Source organism: Miniopterus schreibersii, assembly GCF_964146895.1.
Source record: "Miniopterus schreibersii genome assembly, chromosome: X".
Lineage (NCBI taxonomy): Eukaryota > Metazoa > Chordata > Mammalia > Chiroptera > Miniopteridae > Miniopterus > Miniopterus schreibersii.
Window position 1 is genome coordinate 10930186 of NC_138104.1, and position 17615 is coordinate 10947800.

The window sequence follows — 17615 nt, forward strand, 5'->3', positions numbered from 1 at the left end:
ATTCAAATGAAACCTAAGTAATCTTAAGTCTCTCACTGCCGCCCCCCCCCCCCCCCCCCCGCAGCCTGACTTTGCCCATTAGAATGAGATTGGATCAGATCGTCACCAAGCTCTCTAACACTGTGAGCCTACGGTTGCAGAGTGTGGCTTCAGATTTCTAGGCTACACCCAGAACCAGGCCTTCAATTTGCCCTGCAGTCAGAAAGGCCCTAATGGTTCTCCTGGAACAGCAGCCGGGGATGCAGTTGCTAAAGTCTGGAAAGGTGGTCACTGAGGCTGCTCCGCCACACTGCCTGCTGCTGAGTAAACACTGCTGAGTGTCAGTCTCCATCCACTGAGGGGGAAACCACCCCCCCAAAAAACAAAAACAAAAACACCCTGCCTTCCTCTGCCAAGGCTTTGGGTGGAGCTAGAAACGCTGTTCGTAACAACACTGAGTCAGCACATTCATCAGGGTCAAGCTCACAGTCAAAAGGAACTGGAAGAGGGCCCTGGTTGGGAAGAAACCTCCAGCTGAGTGAAGCCTCCCGTCAGAAAGGAAACAGAATCAGAATGTGCAAATTTCTAGTGGAGGTGGCAGGGGAATAAAGGCACCGAGCTACGGGCTTCCTCCTGAACTTCGGGCGTTCCTGTTAGAGCCTCCCCCAGGTACTGAATTTATGGATTTCATCACCCCAAGAGATAAATTCAAAACTGGTTTTCAAAAGTTGCAAAATGAATTATGTGAAAACAGGCACTTTAGGAGGCATGTCAAAACCACTGAGGCTACGTCGGCAAGGACAACTGGGTTCTCCCAAAATGTGTATGTGGGGTTTCTCAGGTTCTGGGCCTGGAGAGCTCCTGGGTGTGACGCTTCTGCGCATTAAGAATCAACATTCTTTCTCCTAACAGGGTTATTTTGTTGCCTGAATCCCCAGGGTTAAAATAAGGATCTTTGGCTGGCCTCTGAAAGCACTGTGACTTTTTTATTAGCCTCTGAAAATACGCAGCTGCTTCTCCTGTCCGAGGGCAAATATACTGAGAACTCTTGATATTTCCCTGTAAGACAGGAAATGACAGTATAGGCATAGCTGTGGGGACTGCAACAGTCAGCTAGGACCCAGGACATAAGCCTCCCTCTTCAGTTCTTCCCATCAAGATCACATGTAGATTTTTCACACAACGTAACATTTATTCAGAAAACGATTTGCAATAAATTATAATAAAAAAGATGACACAAAATACAGAATCCCACTAGCAGCTTTGCTTAGTGACCAAAACATTTTTGGGAAATGTAACAAACAATTACAGAATAAGAGTCAGAAAACAGTGAAAGGGAGACTAATGCAACATTAACCACACGAGTTTGCAACGTTTCTTCCCTAAAACTGTAGATGCAGAGCCCTTCCCTACCAGCTGGATCTGAATTCCTCCCTTCAGAGGTGTTACGGAGTAGTACATTGGAGGTACTTAGGAATTAGAGGTTGGGGTGCTAAAGGAGGCAGATCTCTTATGTCTGCTCTATTTCTTGTCTCCCCTACCTAGAGATTGTCTAAAACTCTCAACCCTGTGTACATCCTAGGACCAGAGCCGGAAAAAAGGTTGAGGCAATGAACTAACCTAGGGCGTTTGCCTTATGAGGAAAGAGCTAGGATGCAGCACACAGTTCCCACTAACCACATCGCTGACTACCCAAAGGTCCCAGGTTGACAACATACTAGAAAATGTGCCTATCTTTGTGTTATGACCTTGCCCAACTTCTATAATCTGCCTCACCTATGATCCCTTTCTGACAAAAGTGTTCTGCTCACCATCTTCCATTTACTACGTCAATACCCAGCCCCTAATCTAACAGACCTGTAGCTATTTGGCACCAGTAATTTGATTCCTACTTCCGCAAGTCTCAGTCAGGAAAGGGTTTATCCAGTCTATCACAGGATACGTACATTTTCTTTCCCCAAAAAACTCAAGTTATAAGAGATGGTGGAACTAGAGAACCATTCAGCTGTGGTGTTTCTCTTGGCTCTCTCCTTTTATGCACCGGAAGGTTAGGAGTCAGTGTCCTAACTGACACTGGACACAATGTCTGTCCGTTAGGCAACTTGGATTTAATAAGCTGACTCAGGATGGTTTTAATGAAAGAAAACCAAGAGGAAGCCAATTGCATCAGGCAGTTTTGCAGTCAGTGGCTGGTTTGCCAACCAACATAGTTTTTTTTTAAAAAAGGTTGCCCTACAGAGCTTGAATAAATGAAGAGCTCAGAGGGGCTGTCTTGGGTGGGAGAGAAAGGTGCTTAGCTGATCCCACTGCACAATCTCCCTTACACAGTACTGGACAAAGTGGCTGGGAGCTGAAGGGAGCTGGTTACAGTCAGCCTTGATGAGGGAGGGGGTGACACTGGCCCCTTGTACATCAGGAGACTAGAGAGGGAGGAGGAGCAGTATCTCTAGAAGAGTCTGTTTGAGGTGCAGACTTGCTTTTTGACTGGTGTAAGTGTTGCTCCAGAGGTGGATTTCTAAGTGGGGGATGGGTCCCATAGGCACCCAGGATTAGTTCTCATGTAAAATTTGAAAAAGAGAAAGGGATGGTAGGAAGCAAGATCTGTCAAACATGAATGATTTCACTTGTGAATACTCAAAGTGCTTCCAATCTGGTTATGATTCTCTCACATCAATGGAATGTCATTTCTAATAGTCCCTAAAGTTCTGCTACTAAATGTGATCTGAGACAAGAGACTATGGTTCCACCCAGTGCAGATCCATGAGAAGGCCAATGTTACAGAGACATATAGATACCACTGTAGCAGAAATGCACAAATGCATGTAACAAAAACATGTAGAACGTTAACTCACTGTTGGGGATACCCAAGGAGTCACTAGCCTTACTCAGACTTCCTTCGATGTGATAGCACTAGTGGAGTGGAGTGCAAAGTGGCCACGTGGGGACAGTAGGGCAAAAGTGCTTTAAAGGAAGGACTACACACAAGTCTGAGCTACACCAAGTAGTGCTTGTAGGCCTAGAACAGAAACATCTCAGAATCTAGGCCTAGGGTGCTAAGGACAATCATGACAGCTGGGTGGGGGGCAATAAACACATCCCCAGGTAAACAAGTGTAAATACAGATCTCTTTGCCTTATAAAGAGAGAACGCAAAAACACCAAAACGTGGTAACTTTGGCTTGGCAATATAAGTCTAATAGTATTTTTCTGTGTAGGATACGGAAGGGAGGGATTAGGGAAACTCTTCCTTTTTCATGCCAATAGCCTCAAAATTCTGCAACAGACCCTTCCTGTGGCATGACTTTGCAAATCACTCTGAAATACTTGGTGTCCAAGATCTTCCATCGCTAGAATCTCGAAGAGCAGTTAAGAGATAAGGGCTTATTAGTCTTCATCGCCCCCAAGCAGGAAACCCAAAAGGAACTGGATAGCACGCTGGCGGTCACCTGCAGTCTGTCTTGCCAACAAGTTAGGTGGAGGCCTCAGGAGAAGACTTGTGAAGAGAGTAGCTAGAGGGCAAGAGAAAGAAAAGGGGAAACCCCCTCGTCAGACACAACCTAAGTGAAGTCTCAGGGATGGGGGTGGGGGACCAGGGGGTGAGGGCAGTGGGAAGGAAGTGACTGTCCTGTGCCTGGACATTAAGGACGTCCTGAACAACACCACTGTGGCCATTCTTATTAGGTAGTCTTACCGATCATGTTGGCACTGACATTGTTGTATTCGGAGAATTTTAAGAGTTCTCGAAGGAATGCCATCAAGTAACGGAAAACATTTCTATGGCATCTTGGAAGCTGGGAAATCACCTGTTTTTTTAAAAGGGGGGCAGGCAGTGAGGACAACAGGTGGAAGAAGGGAATAAGAACTTATGGCTGCCATAAAAGTAGTTTATAATCCAAGCTTTACAGGACCCCATTCATCTGTCACAACCCGCATTGATTTACTCATGACCAACACAGTATCTGCCCAGTGATAATTTCCAAGTCAGAATGGTCATACTGTTTGGCCCCTGTCCACTCAATGACCAGGCCATGCCGTCATCACACCTTCACAAGCAGGTCGGTGGTAATCTGGTCTTTTCTCATTTCCCCATGATGGGAAAATGGCAGGTACCCATGGCATCTGCCAAGCTGAATAGTTTTCTCTGCAATGTCATTTAGCATGGATGGGAGCTCCTCCCAAAACTGATTCAGAGATATTCTCAAGCAGACAAAAAGAAAGGCTCACAAGTAACATTAGCCAGAATCCCATGTGTGATCAGCTTCAGCAATCTTACAGCAGAGTAGAGGTATCCACCCTACTCAACGAGCCAACAGGAAGAGGGTGCAAAATATAATAGGAAATAATGCAACCTAAAACGTAAGGGTTCCAACTGTCAAAGGTGGTGTCAAGCCATGAAAAAAGATTCAGACCCATCTTACCACGTAGCTGGCTGCCCATCTGGCTTTGTAAAATCGATGACTTCTCTATGGGAGAATCTGTCCTGAACACATCCTCAGAACAATAAATAAAACTTACCTGTCTGCAGACCCGGGGATCCTGAGAAGAGTCAACGCATCGCTGATACAGTTCATAACAGATGACAGGCTCTGGCAGGGCTTCCAGGAAAATGAGCAGTGCTTCGGCCACAGAGTGATTACTGCCAGCTGAATACACTTAAGTCAAGGAAAAGGAGCTCCAGGAAAAAGGGCGCAGAGACACCTGATTTGCTCCCCATCTCCTGCTCCCCCAGTGACTGTTCCCTTCCTCTTATTCAGGGCATACTGATCTTAACTGGGGTTTATTTTATTGGTCTATGTACATTGCAGCTGAGTTACAAAATTGATCAGACTCTTGGGAGGTTTGGCCTAACTTGAGAGTCAGGGGAATATAGCCTGCAGGGTGACAGTCCACACTGGATCAGTCCTGGAAATTAGTCCCATTCTCCTCTCTGTCATAGTGACAGGACATGTGGTGGCAAGAGTGATCAATTGCCTGAAGCAGAACAGTACCAGTGTTGTGGGTCCTATTTTCCGTACTTATTAAAAGTCATTGTTACTTACCCTTGATTCTTTTTAGTGAGAGTCTGATTCAAAGAAAGGTCAACATTTTTTAAAAGACACTGAGAAACAATTGTAGAGTCAATGATTACATTATAATAAACGACAGCTATGAAGAAAAGATGGAAGCACAAAAATCAAATGTAGTTTCCTAAGCCTTTGTCAAAAAGGATACGGATTTTCTCGGGAAGGCTGGTATCCAGACAGTCTATGATCTGCTGTAACTCTTCCTGCAGTCCAGGGGTTTGGAACAGGTCCTCCTACCAAAGAGGTCACAAGGGATGGAACAAGGCAAGATAATCCTAGGGTTCTGAAGACCACCCAGGGATCAGGAGAGCAGCAGGAAGTAAAGGGAAGGGTGGTGTGCATATTCATGATTAGGAATGGAGGTGTGACAAAGGTGCTTGTTCTCTTTATCATCTCTATAATCTGTGTAAAATCTTATTTCAAACCAGAAAATTATCTTCAAAGGTTTTAGCCTGTACCTGATTATGGCATGGGACTAGATGGCTATATCCAGAGACCAGGTGTTTCCCACTTCTAGCATGTTGACAAAAGACAGAGTCTAAACAGTAGAACCACATTTAAACACTGATACAGGTACCCCCACTTTTTGTTTTTATTTAATATATCTTTATTGATTTCAGAGAGAGGAATAGAGAGGGGTAGAGACACAAAAACATCAATGATGAGTGAGTCATTGATCGGCTGCCTCCTGCTTGCCCCCGACTGGGGATCGAGCCCGCAGCCCCGGCATGTGCCCTGACCGGGAATCGAACCCTGATGGCTTGGATCCTAGGTCAACGCTCAACCGCTGAGCCACTCCTGGCCGGGCCCCCCACTTTTTGAAAGCTCATGTTATGCCACTTTGCTTTTACGAAAGACCTATGTTAGTACCTGTTTTCACTAACTGAAAGCAATCCAGAAACAATTTTTGCTTTTATGAAAAAAGGTAAAAAGCAAAAGTAACATTTAGTGTTTGTTTTGCAGCAAGCCATTATATAGGCATCACACACCCGAGCAGCAAGAGTGGCCCTGCCAAGCTCCTTCCCCAGGAACCACACTCAGCATCTCAGCACTAAGCTACCACAGTTTTGAACTGTCTGTGAGCATCTGTGTTTCATCTCCATTTATTTTGTGCATTCCTGGTTTTACTGTATGTTAGTATTATTTTATGTTTTATGTGTTATTTGGTATGATTTGGCAGGTCATTTTGGGGGTCTGGGAACACTAAAAAATATTTTCATATAAATTAATGGTAATTCTTCGCTTCACACCATTTTGGCTTATGAAAGGTTTAATAGGAATGCTCTACTTCCAGATAGCGGGGGAGATCTGTATTACAGAATGCTGAGGCAGGAGCAAATGGCAAGTCCATAGCAAACCTTGCCCCTCAATTTGGTCCCAAGAAATCTCTTTTTTGGGGGAAAATGAGTTGGGGGTGACTGGTATATTAGAAAGGATTTAAAAGAAAAATGGAGACCAAATTTTAAAAATGGGGTTGAAGTTTGCTTTGAACTTTAAAATCTGCAATGCCTAAAGCAGGCGTAACAGGCTCAGGCATGCAGTGGTCCAAGGAAAAGCATGTGTAGCCAGGAGACAGGCATACTCGGTTCGGGACCCAGCCCTGCCACTTGGCTTATGCCCTGGTCTTAGGTAAATCACTTAGCCTGGAAGCTTTAGCTCTCACATCTGTAAATAGGGATACTTCCTTCTGGCCAGGCGATCTGACAGTGCTGCTGTGTGGAGGTAGCTTGGGAAGAGTTGAAAAAGCTCTATACTCCTGTGAGGTATTATCATTTCCCACTGGACTCACACTCTCTCCAAAGCTGAGGAGCAGGCCCACTCTCACTTACCTGGTGACAGGCATATCTGAATAAGTGATCTACCAGTAGCCAGATCTCCTTGGGGACTTGAAGGGGTCTCTCACTGGTGCCTTCATCCAAGGGAACCATCTGCAGAAGGGATTTCTCCTTAGGGATGAAAAAGGATGAGAATCAAAGGGATCTCAGTAAACCTGTGTCTGTACCTTACTCTCCTTCAAATTCTGCTCATACGGGTACAACTTCATCTTTATCTGTTAAGATTTTTGTTTTTTTTCTCTCACTGGGAACACCCCTGGTCAGAAGGTACTTCATACTGATTCCCACAGTTAAAGGATCTCCTTTTCTAGATGCTTCACTTAACCGGTAAGCATTCCATTTGGGTTTATTAGGTTTATCACTTGGATGCACTGTGTGCTGTAAATCCTTTCAAGGGTGACACTGAGAACCAGCACTCCAGCAATTCCGTCACGGTAGAGTCCACACACCACCAGAGACTTGTGGACCATTAAATTACAATTGTCAACACAGTACTCTGAGAGAGCAGCATCTACTTTGGTTTTTGTTGACTTTTAACTCATTCTTCTTTCAGGTTTTACCACAAATATTACAGTTTTCATTTTTGATTTAAATGAGGTTCGCTGGTCCTCAGGAATTAAAGACAATTCTCCACATTAGACCTATATGCATGAATTATTTCAGGCTTGACAGAAGGTCTAATCTTAAGGCACTAAAAGTCATTAAGCCTTAAGATCCAAAAATAGTAAACTGAATACCGCATACCAAGAGCCAGAAATACTATGAAAAGTCCAGGGTCTGAATCCAGAAGTTATTTTTATATTAATAGCTCAGCAAAAATTTCTCGGGGCTTTGACTCCTTTCACCTATCTTTCTACAACTATCTGTTAGATTCTCCTAAAAGAATCTAAGAGAAAAACCCAGAAGTGACATAAATTGGGTCAATAACTAAATCTGAACTTGAAAATGGTAGGTGAATAAACTCAATTATCTTATGTTTATATAGTCAAATATAAATTCTATCACAAAGATGTCTGAAATGGGTTAAAATGCATCTGAAGGCAGCCTTCAGAAAAATCCTAGTGGAGAAAACAGTGACCAACTTTTTTTGCATCTTTTCCCAATCCTCCACCTCCAGCCTATGGTCATATATTATGTATGTTCAACTTCAGGAAATTCTGTAAATTCCATGCACAACCCCCAGCCATGTAGCTTTAAGGGAAAGAAAAGCAGCATTTTGCCCCTCCCAGAGACTGTGTATACCAGAGCAGAGCTAAGGGCTCTTCTTAACATTTTGTTCTTCAGTAAGCACTGGTGACCTTTTAAATCCACTGTGTCTTTCTAAGGGGATGAGAAAGAGAAGGGAGCATGACAGCTGGTTAGTGTTTAAAATCTATTTTCTTCACATTGATTTTGCTTCCTTTCTTTCTTTCCCTGGGCTTCTATCACTTGATATTTCAAGTTCCCTAGAGCTGCCAGAACTTCTAACAGTGGCTCGTCCTCTAACTTCTTTCCCATTGTGAGTATTAAATCCAGGCATCCACATGGTATCTGAGCCAAAACACTGTCCATAATGCACTCTGCTCACTTTCTGGACCAAATGCAACACATGTACAGATTCTGTAGCAGATGCCACTAAACTTACCATATATAAATTATTCAGCATTTATTCATGTATTCATAAAAAAATATGACATCCAATTGGCACTTTTCCCGTACTAAGGCATTAAGGCAACACAAGGCACTGTCCAAGATGAAAAGACAGAACATGGCCTGCTAATAACAGGAAAAGGCTGGAAAGCAGAACCGTCACAATCCTTAGTGGTTTAAAAAGGTTAATAAAATGTCAGTAGGTTATATACACCATCCACTACCCATTTTCAAATTCATGTGTAATAATAATAAATGTCATACTTGTGGTCTCTGAAGTCTAGAGAAAGATCATGCACATGAAACAATACTTTTTTAAAAGTCCACAAATTTAACCAGAACTCTAATCTTCCAAGGGAAACCAGGCACATTTTGATTTTTTTCAACTAGACACATTCAGTGCATGGTAAGCCCACACATTATAACCTTAGTGCTAATAGCTAAGGCACAAACAGTATGCCATCCCCACCATCAAAATGCCTTAACTGCACCAAACTCGGAGGTCACGTTAGAGACCACGTGAAAGTGCTTTAGGAATGTTTTTTAAGCCCATGTTTCTCTACTTGACAGCCGTGTGTGGAGCCAGGCACTCTCCAGCTCAAAGAGGCGGAAAGCTGCCAAAGGAGCGCTTCACTAGGCATTCAGAAGACCTGGGTTCTTGTTCCCTCTGGCCCACACCCCTGATGTCAGGAGCAGTATGGCTCCAGTGAGTTTTTCAGTTGTGCTGGGCCTTAGTTGCCTCATCAATAGAAAGGAGAAAACACCTGACCCTGCCTGAAGGCAAAGAGCTGGACCAGATGATCCCTATGAACTCATTCAGTTCTATGATTCTATTCTTATGCTCTATTTCTTGACCATATCTGGGTATTCTTTCAGTAATTAATCACTATTATGACTAAACCCAAATTACTCTTAATACAAGAATAATCTATTTCTGGTTTTACTATCATTGGAAATGGAGGACAGCTAAGTGGTACCTTCCTCCGTCTCATGAGCTTTCAGATGCATCAGGCAGCTCTTTAGTTATTTCTCATTTCAAAAATAAAAGTCTGGAACCTTGAGTCCTATTGCTTTTATGTCCTGAGTCTTAGTGACTTGACTGGTACAAGTACCTTTCCTGTACTTCAGACACACTAAAAGCCAGCTTTGGGGGATTTTCACAGAGTCAGAGGTCTCTGTTATGGGAAAGCCTAGGGACAAATTCCAAGGACCACAGTTAAATGTTAATCAAGCACAGGGAACCGCATAGATTGCATTACCTTTTCTAGGAAGCTGTCTTCTTCCTGAGAGCAGAGCAGGAAAAGAAAGTCATTGACAGATAGAAAATTATTAGAATTAATTTACAGAATTAGAAACAGAGCAGTATTATTAGAACTCAACTAGCTTACTAGATACATACGCTTTAAATAGTTTCAAATTCTTAAAAAAAAAAAAAAAAAAGATTGTCAAAAATGGAACACGTTCTCATATGCTAAGTTCTCTATTATGCATATTAAATTTCTGTGCTGTTTACTGAGACTATCACTCAAGAAACATTCATGTGCAGTCCTAGACTTTTGTTTCCTTTGGCAGCTGCCAGCAGACCTGGTCAAATGCCCACTGATGTTTCCTTTTCCCGTGCTGCCTGGAGGCAGGCCCTGCTGCTGCTGCACTATGCAGCTTCTTGCTTCATCCTAATGCCAACTTCAATGGAAAAATTTCGTTGTGAGCCTGATGGTGGCCATTCAGAAGGAGGTGTTAAGTTTCTCTCCTCTCAACTGCCATTCCTCTCACCCTAGCTAGCCACATTCCTTCCCATCTCCTCATACCCACTCCCCTCCTCAAAGGACTCTAGAGTCCCCAAATATGGAGGTCCCTCTGGAATGTAAATTAATTTCATTTCAGATCTTTGTGGGCCAGAACATCCATCTTTACCCCTGTTGTGTTATCTGATAGGGTATAAGAGAGAAAAGAAAAGCAGGGAGAGGGAAGAAGCACTGAATTAAAAAGTTTTTTAAGCGTCTCTGTCTTTTGTGCTATTATTACAATCCATTAACAGCAACAATACACCACCACCATTAGGGAGCTTCTGCGATGTAGTGGGGAATTGTGAAAAGTGCTCATATACTATGTCATTTAGTCTGGACATGTGTGCAAAATAGATATTATTCCCACTTTACAGATGAGGAAATTGAGGCTCTGAGAGGATTAGAACTCAGGTTTGACTCCACTATGCTCCCTTAGACAACTCAAAAAGAACAATCTGACTGCTTTCCAGACAGAGAGGCAAGGAAAAGCAGTGAGAATGTATTCCACTCTACAGCAGGCTAAAGGCAGTGAGAAACCCCAGTTACAAGGCAGCACAGTTAGCGGAAAGAGCACAGGCATTGGTGTTAGACAGTCCTGGGTACAAATCTCTGCTTCTTATTTTGTACATACCTTAAGCAAGTTACTACACTTTGTAAAACCTTAGTTTCTTTCTCTCTAAAACAGGGACAACAATATTCACCTCATAGGGACAGAGAAGTGGCCTAAACTCAGGGGGTGGTGGGACAGTAGGCCAGCAGAAGGCCTGGGTCCCTCAAAGCTCCTCATACCTCCCCAGCAACTCCCAAAAGGAATCCTTCCAACCTGCTATGGGCCACCAAGAACATGAGTATAAATCACAGGTCTAAGGTCTGATAGAAAAAAGAAAAATCTCATCTTGAGGGAGTGGCGGAGTACGTGTTCTCTGGCATTTCGAGTGGTAATGCTGAGTGCATTTCCCCCAAATGACTATGATATATGGTGGGGAGGTTGTTAGTATTAATAGATATATTATAAATTAAACATTCTTTTGTGGGTTTACCTGGACTTTTTTTTTTTTTAATATATCTTTATTGATTTCAGAGAGAGGAAAGGAGAGGGAGAGAGAGAGACAGAAACATCAATGATGAGAGAGTCATTGACTGGCTGCAGCCCGCAACCCGGGCCTGTGCCCTGACCGGGAATAGAACCCTGATCGCCTGGATCCCAGGTCGATGCTTAACCGCTGAGCCACGCCCGGCCGGGCTACCTGGACTTTTAAATCCCACATATAAAACAAAATAAAAATAATCAGAGTAGCAGTGCTTTATAAAGTATTTATACTATTATAATTATAATACCTTTCAATGTCAAAGTTAATTCTGAATGCCGAACATCTAATTTAACACAATTTTGGAGCACAACCTTTTGTAAAATGTAGACTACTTACAAGCAAAATAGAGGCAGACTCATAGATAGAAGCAGGCTGACAGCTGGGGGGGGGGGGGTTGTGTGTGCTGGATGGGGGGTTGGAGGGATTGAGCAAAAAGGGGAAAAAAAGAGAAAAAACCTCATGGACTCACACAATAGTGTGGTGATTGCCTGGGGGGGGGAGGTATGAGGGGATAGATGGTGATGGATGGAGACTTTGACTTGAGGTGGTGAACACACAATACAGTGTACAGGTGATGTGCTGTAGAATTGTGCACCTAAACCTATATAATTTTGTTAACCAGTGTTACCCTAATAAATTCAATAAAAATGAAAACCAAATGTAGACTACTTAGTAATAGAGAATCCGCCCGACAAACTCCATTTTCTCTCCCATGAATACATGCCACATGATCTGATAAGTAAAACTAGGCAGAATTTTTTTATACTAACCTGTCAAACCAGGCTCTCAAAGCAGTTTCCTTTGAGCAGCAACCACTAGCAGTACAAGGCACTGTGCCAATGCCTTTGGGGGGTGGGCAGGGTGAGAAATGAAGCAATGGAGAAGAAAGACATGGTCCCTCACTTGGGTTTGCAACTGAGTTGGGGTGAGGAGTCCCAGAATTTATGGCGTGATATTGCTATAATTTACAAATATGAGTTCTCAATAAATGGTTAAAATCAACCAACAAACAAAATAGAGTTCAAAGGAAGGAGAGATAGATTTCATCTGGGACTGTAGGGGGACATTTCACAACGGAAATGGGACCTAACTAGTCCTTCGAAGACTCACAGAATTTTAAAGGGTAGCAATGGAGTGAGGACATTACAAGTGTAAGGGGCAGAAATAAACAAAGGTGCAGAGAAGGTAAATCATGAGGTGAGATTAGGGAAAATTTAGTCATCAGGTTTGTGGGGAGCGTAGGGAGATGTTGACAAAAACAGTGGGAAATAAATCTGAAAAGGTGTGTTGAAGTCAGACTTTGGGGGACTTTGAATGGCAGGTAAAGCAATTTGGATTGTATTCAGCAGGCATAGGGGAGCCACTGGCTACCTTTAAGCAAGGAAGTGACAGGCCCCAAAGCTATACTACAGAAAAATCAAACTGACAGCCCTGAAGAGGAAAAAATGAAAGGGTAAGGATGTAGAGGCAAAGGGAATGTCAAAAGACTATCAAGGTAAGAGTAAACACCTTAACTAAAAATCGGAAAATAATATATTTTTAAAAAATGAATGTATACACAAGAGAAATCTCTGAAACAATCAAAAGGACTTTGATTAGATGGGTAGAAGATTTACATTGTGAGTTTACTCCCCTGGCTACAGGCATAAAGTGGATGCAAATTAGTTATTTCAACACTAGCCTCAAGTCTGAAAATAGAAATACCACTTAGCCCCCACTAATAAACAGCATACTCTTAAGGTAGTCCTATGGTTACTGCTAATTACTTATTTCAACTGACCTGCCCACTCTCTGCAACAGGCTACACCACTGATGATATTAAAAAAGGATTTCCCTAGTGGGGGAACACTGGCACGCTACAAATGTATAGCAAATCTTTCTTTTTCTTTTTTTAAATGTTTTTTATTGATTGTAGAGAGAGAGGAAGGGAGAGGGATAGAGAGACAGAAACATCAATAAGAGATCAGCTGCGTCCTACACGCCTCATACTGGGGATCGAGCCTACAACCTGGGCACGTGCCCTGACCAGGAACTGAACCAGACACCTCTTGGTTCATGGGTCAGTGCTCATTGACTGAGCCATACCAGCCGGGCTAGCAAATCATTCTTTACCCCAGCATTCACCCTTAGAGGAATTTTCCCAGTAGTATATGCAGCTAAAATAATGTAAAAGGGTCATTTAGAGGCAGATTCAAATTTAAAAATTAAAAGCAGGAAACTGAATGATACTGAAGTTCTAGAAAGGATTACTTCTTGTGAAATTAAAGAGAAGAAACACAAACCATACACCAAATAGGATAAGAAATGGGTGGTTAGATCAGTAATACAAAGGAAACACCTAGTAAAGAAATCACGGGAGATGAATTAACCAAGTTGTTATTTTAAATTTTTTATATTGTTTTCCTAATGGGCATGTCCCCAAGCAAGTACAGTTTATCTACCCATCCCTCAACTTTTCCTGTCTCTGTATTTACAAGCCTTTGACCAGATATGGTGCATTCAAATCTGGTCTCCTCTCTGTAAGGAATGTAGTGAATTAAGGTTAAAAGGTGAAAGTGAAAAATTACAAGATTTCTATTGTTAACACAAACTACAAGCTTGTAGTCTAGTCTACAAGCAACACTGGAATGTTCCTCCCAACGTGTCCATTTACAAGCTCATACCTCTCATCAAGCCTCCTGCTGGCTCCAGATGCTCTCTGGCTCTAGCATAAACTCATCTGTTGATTGAGACTCTATCCTCTGCCCCCATGCTACCTAACCAGCTCCACACACTTTTATCCTTAATATCCACTCTTCCCAGGGAAATCTCGTAATTTTCACTTTCACCTTTTAACCTTAATTCACTATGTTCCTTACGCCTGGAAGAGCCTGCTCACCTAATATATTAGTACCTGTTTCTTAAATACTTGGACTTGACTCAAAATACTTCTATGACAAACCTCAAAACACTTTCCTAGCCCACTTTAGTCTTATGTGCTGAACTAATTTCTAGTTATGTTAATGCTACATGCATGAAATATTCATTAAAGCCAAAACAGGCTGATTTTGAGATTGATTTTTACAAAGATTAGCTGGTTAATCAATAAACTTTTATAGCATATAAGGGGTTGAGTAAATAGCACAGGAAAGGAATCTATTGTTAATACAAATTACAAGCTCCATAACTCTCATTCTAAATGACATTCCAAAATATTGACTTCCCAAACACACTGGACATTAGCCAGTAAAGGTGGTTAATGTTTATATTATCTCTAACCAAACTTCCTATTAACTTTTAGAATTTAGCCATATTGTACATGCAAGTGAACTTTAATTACCACTAAATTACAGAACCCACATAAACTCCATAATACTTTGTATCCAATGTGTACTGAAAAAATATTAATGATTATATGTTAATTATATGCTAGTTAATAAACCAAAAAAGTCTACCTTAATTCTGGAAAAGAATAAAGATAATTATAGACAGATTATCCTGTTTGCCACTTGGGCTAATCCCAACTACTCCAGGAGTGGCAAAGTCACTGTCATTGAGATGGGTATGAAGAATGAAAGTACTCATGCCAAGATGGTGTGGCACAAGAATCTTTCTGAAAGGGTACATGGAGAGTCAATACAGGCACTGAATTCATTTCTGGTTTCACTAAAAACTAAGAGTAAACAACACAAAGACGACAACAGGTACCATTATTAATAGCATCGTCTCATGGCATATGAAATATCATCTTGGTCTTGGAACAAACAAACAAAGCATTTCAGAAGGGCAAAACCAAGAGAGGGGAAGGTATTATGACTGGGGTACAGATAATGTTAGATTTCTTGTTTACTGCCCCACACTAATATGGATAATTTCCTCATCAATGAAATACAGGAATTTAATAATGTGAAAATGTAACAGGCTGTGAAAAGAATCAGAATTCTAAATCCTACAAAATAGAAGCTTTAAAACAATAAATGATGACCACACACATACAATTTAATAAGAACTCAGCAATTTTGTAATGAAAAAATTACCAAGGTTCTGTTTTTTTAAATCTTGAATCATTTGTGCACAAAAAGAAGGAAAGGGCTTCCTACAGAGCATTAACTCCACTAAAGATTTTGGCTACTTCCTATTCATGGTCAAACATGGTTAAATTACCTGATATTTTAAATAAAATTTTAAAATTTTGTTTGTTGAGCTCCTTCCAGTCACTTTAATATGGAACAATTACAGTAAAGGGTATTATAATGCTTTTGTCAACTCTGACCAAAAGTAAAGCTAGATTCTAGTTTACAGGACATAAGGTGGGAGAGGGGAGTTTAAAGGGATAAGTTAAAAAAATTATCAAGAGGAAACAATCAGACAAATTTAGGAAATGGTGGATTCTTGACTAGACAACTGTTCTGGACTCTTAAAAATTCAATGCCATTAACGAAAAAAGGAGAGAACTGTTCTACTCTAAAAGAGACTGAAGAGACCTCACCAAATGTACTGTATGAATCCAGATTGGATTTTGGCTTTAAGAAAGCTACAAAAAACCTCTTGGGACAGCTGTAGAAATCTAGATATGGTGTAATAATGGTACTACTGTGCTTATGCAGAAGTGTCCTATTCCTTGAGAAGCAGGCTGAAAAATTCACTGGTAAAAGTGGCATATTACCACTCAATTTCAAATGGTACAGCAAAAAAAAAAAAAGCTCTATATATACAGGGCAAAAGTAAGTTTACAGTTGTGAGTACTCGACACGGAGTTTAATCTTGTATTAGTATTTAATAATTATTGTATGATTTATTTGTATTACAACCGTAAACCTAATTTGGCCATCCCTGTATATATGTAAGGTATGTGGGTGTTCATTGTACTGTTTTGTTTTGTTTTAATCCTCACCCAAGGATATGCTTTTATTGATTTTAGAGAGAGGGGAAGGAGGAGAGAGAAACATCGATTGGTTGCCTTCCGTATGTGCCCTGACCGGGGAAGGAACCCACAACCTAGGTATGTGCCTTGAAGGGGAATCAAACCTGCAACCATTTGGTGTACAAGCCGATGTTGCAACCAACTGAGCCGCCTGGTCAGGGATGTACTGTTCTTTCAATTTTTCTGCACATCTGCCATTTTCATAATAAAATGTTGAAAAAGAGAAAGCAGGAAATAGTGTTTGGAATGGAGAGAAGAGGGTATAAGAAAAACAACTTCATCTAGAATATATTCTAAAAAGGTTAAATTAAATTTGAAAGACAGGACTATGTTGGTAGAAGAAATAACAAGTATGAAAAATAACAGAATGTCAGGATATGAATTTCTGAAGAAAATGGTTCTCTCTTGGACAGAGGTAGCACACTCAGTCATAAGGGCTCTAGGGAAACAAGTATAATTCCAAGAAAGAATGCTGGGACTGAACTCAAGTGTTTTAATCTGCCATCTGAGTCATAGCTAAAACAATTCCATGGCAACAGAACAGGTCACATTCAGACAAGCCAGCAGCCTGCCCGCTGGCTGGCCCAGGCCTCTGGCTAGATGATACAATCACTGCTCTGGCCAGGGCAAAAGGATCAAGTGAATTCTAATGGTAGTGATAATGCAAGGCTGTCACGTCACCTCATTTTCTCTGGCAAAAGATCAAGGATATACTTCTATAGCCTGAAGAGGTCTGCACACAAATCCAACAATAAATTCATTTAGAAGAAAACTTAATAGGATGACTTGTTACTAAATCAATCTGTTACTAAAGATAATATAGATAATATAAGCATTTTCTCCATAAGGACATTAATATTACAGCTTAGTGACAGGGAAGGGAAATCTTTCTCCTTTCCTTTCTTAAGTGAGTCGCATTAAACATGTAGCAAACTTCTATGAACATTATAATCTTCTGGAATGCTGATATGTGCAGATTCCTGGGCCTCATACCCTGAGATTCTGATTCTGTTGCCAGAGATGGGGGGAGGGACCTGCACTTGCGTAACAACCCCAGGGCTTCTGAGGCAGGCATTCTGAGGTTCACATATAGGTCTGGGCTGCAATAAGCAGCCAAGTTTGACTTAGATAAGATATAGTGAGGAGCAGTGGGCTGGGAGTCAGAAAATCTGGGTGATAAATTTGTCACTAACTTATTCCACTTTGGGCAAGTTACTATCTCTGTGCTTCAGTTTTCTCACATTTAATGAGCATAATACTGTTTCTCCCACCTACTGTACCTCACATACATGCCAATTTATACAAAAGTGACTTGGAAGTACGAAGAGC

At 41.5% G+C, this 17615-nt stretch overlaps 1 protein-coding gene across 3 annotated transcripts in view; it reads right to left on the reverse strand.

Annotated features, from left to right (window-relative positions):
* Window positions 1–1150: 1150 nt before the first annotated feature.
* OCRL (OCRL inositol polyphosphate-5-phosphatase) overlaps window positions 1151–17615 on the reverse strand; it is a 47019-nt gene continuing 30554 nt past the window's right edge. The window contains exons 18-23 of one of the 3 annotated variants that reach the window (XM_081126679.1): window positions 9765–9788; window positions 6871–6987; window positions 5190–5274; window positions 4494–4621; window positions 3670–3781; window positions 1151–3487 (exon numbers count right to left, since the gene is read on the reverse strand). In XM_081126679.1, the coding sequence (XP_080982805.1) occupies window positions 3363–3487; window positions 3670–3781; window positions 4494–4621; window positions 5190–5274; window positions 6871–6987; window positions 9765–9788 (591 nt within the window). In that variant the 3' untranslated portion in view covers window positions 1151–3362. The remainder of the gene's footprint in view (window positions 3488–3669; window positions 3782–4493; window positions 4622–5189; window positions 5275–6870; window positions 6988–9764; window positions 9789–17615) is intronic. The other 2 variants (XM_081126680.1, XM_081126681.1) reach the window with 2 other exon arrangements.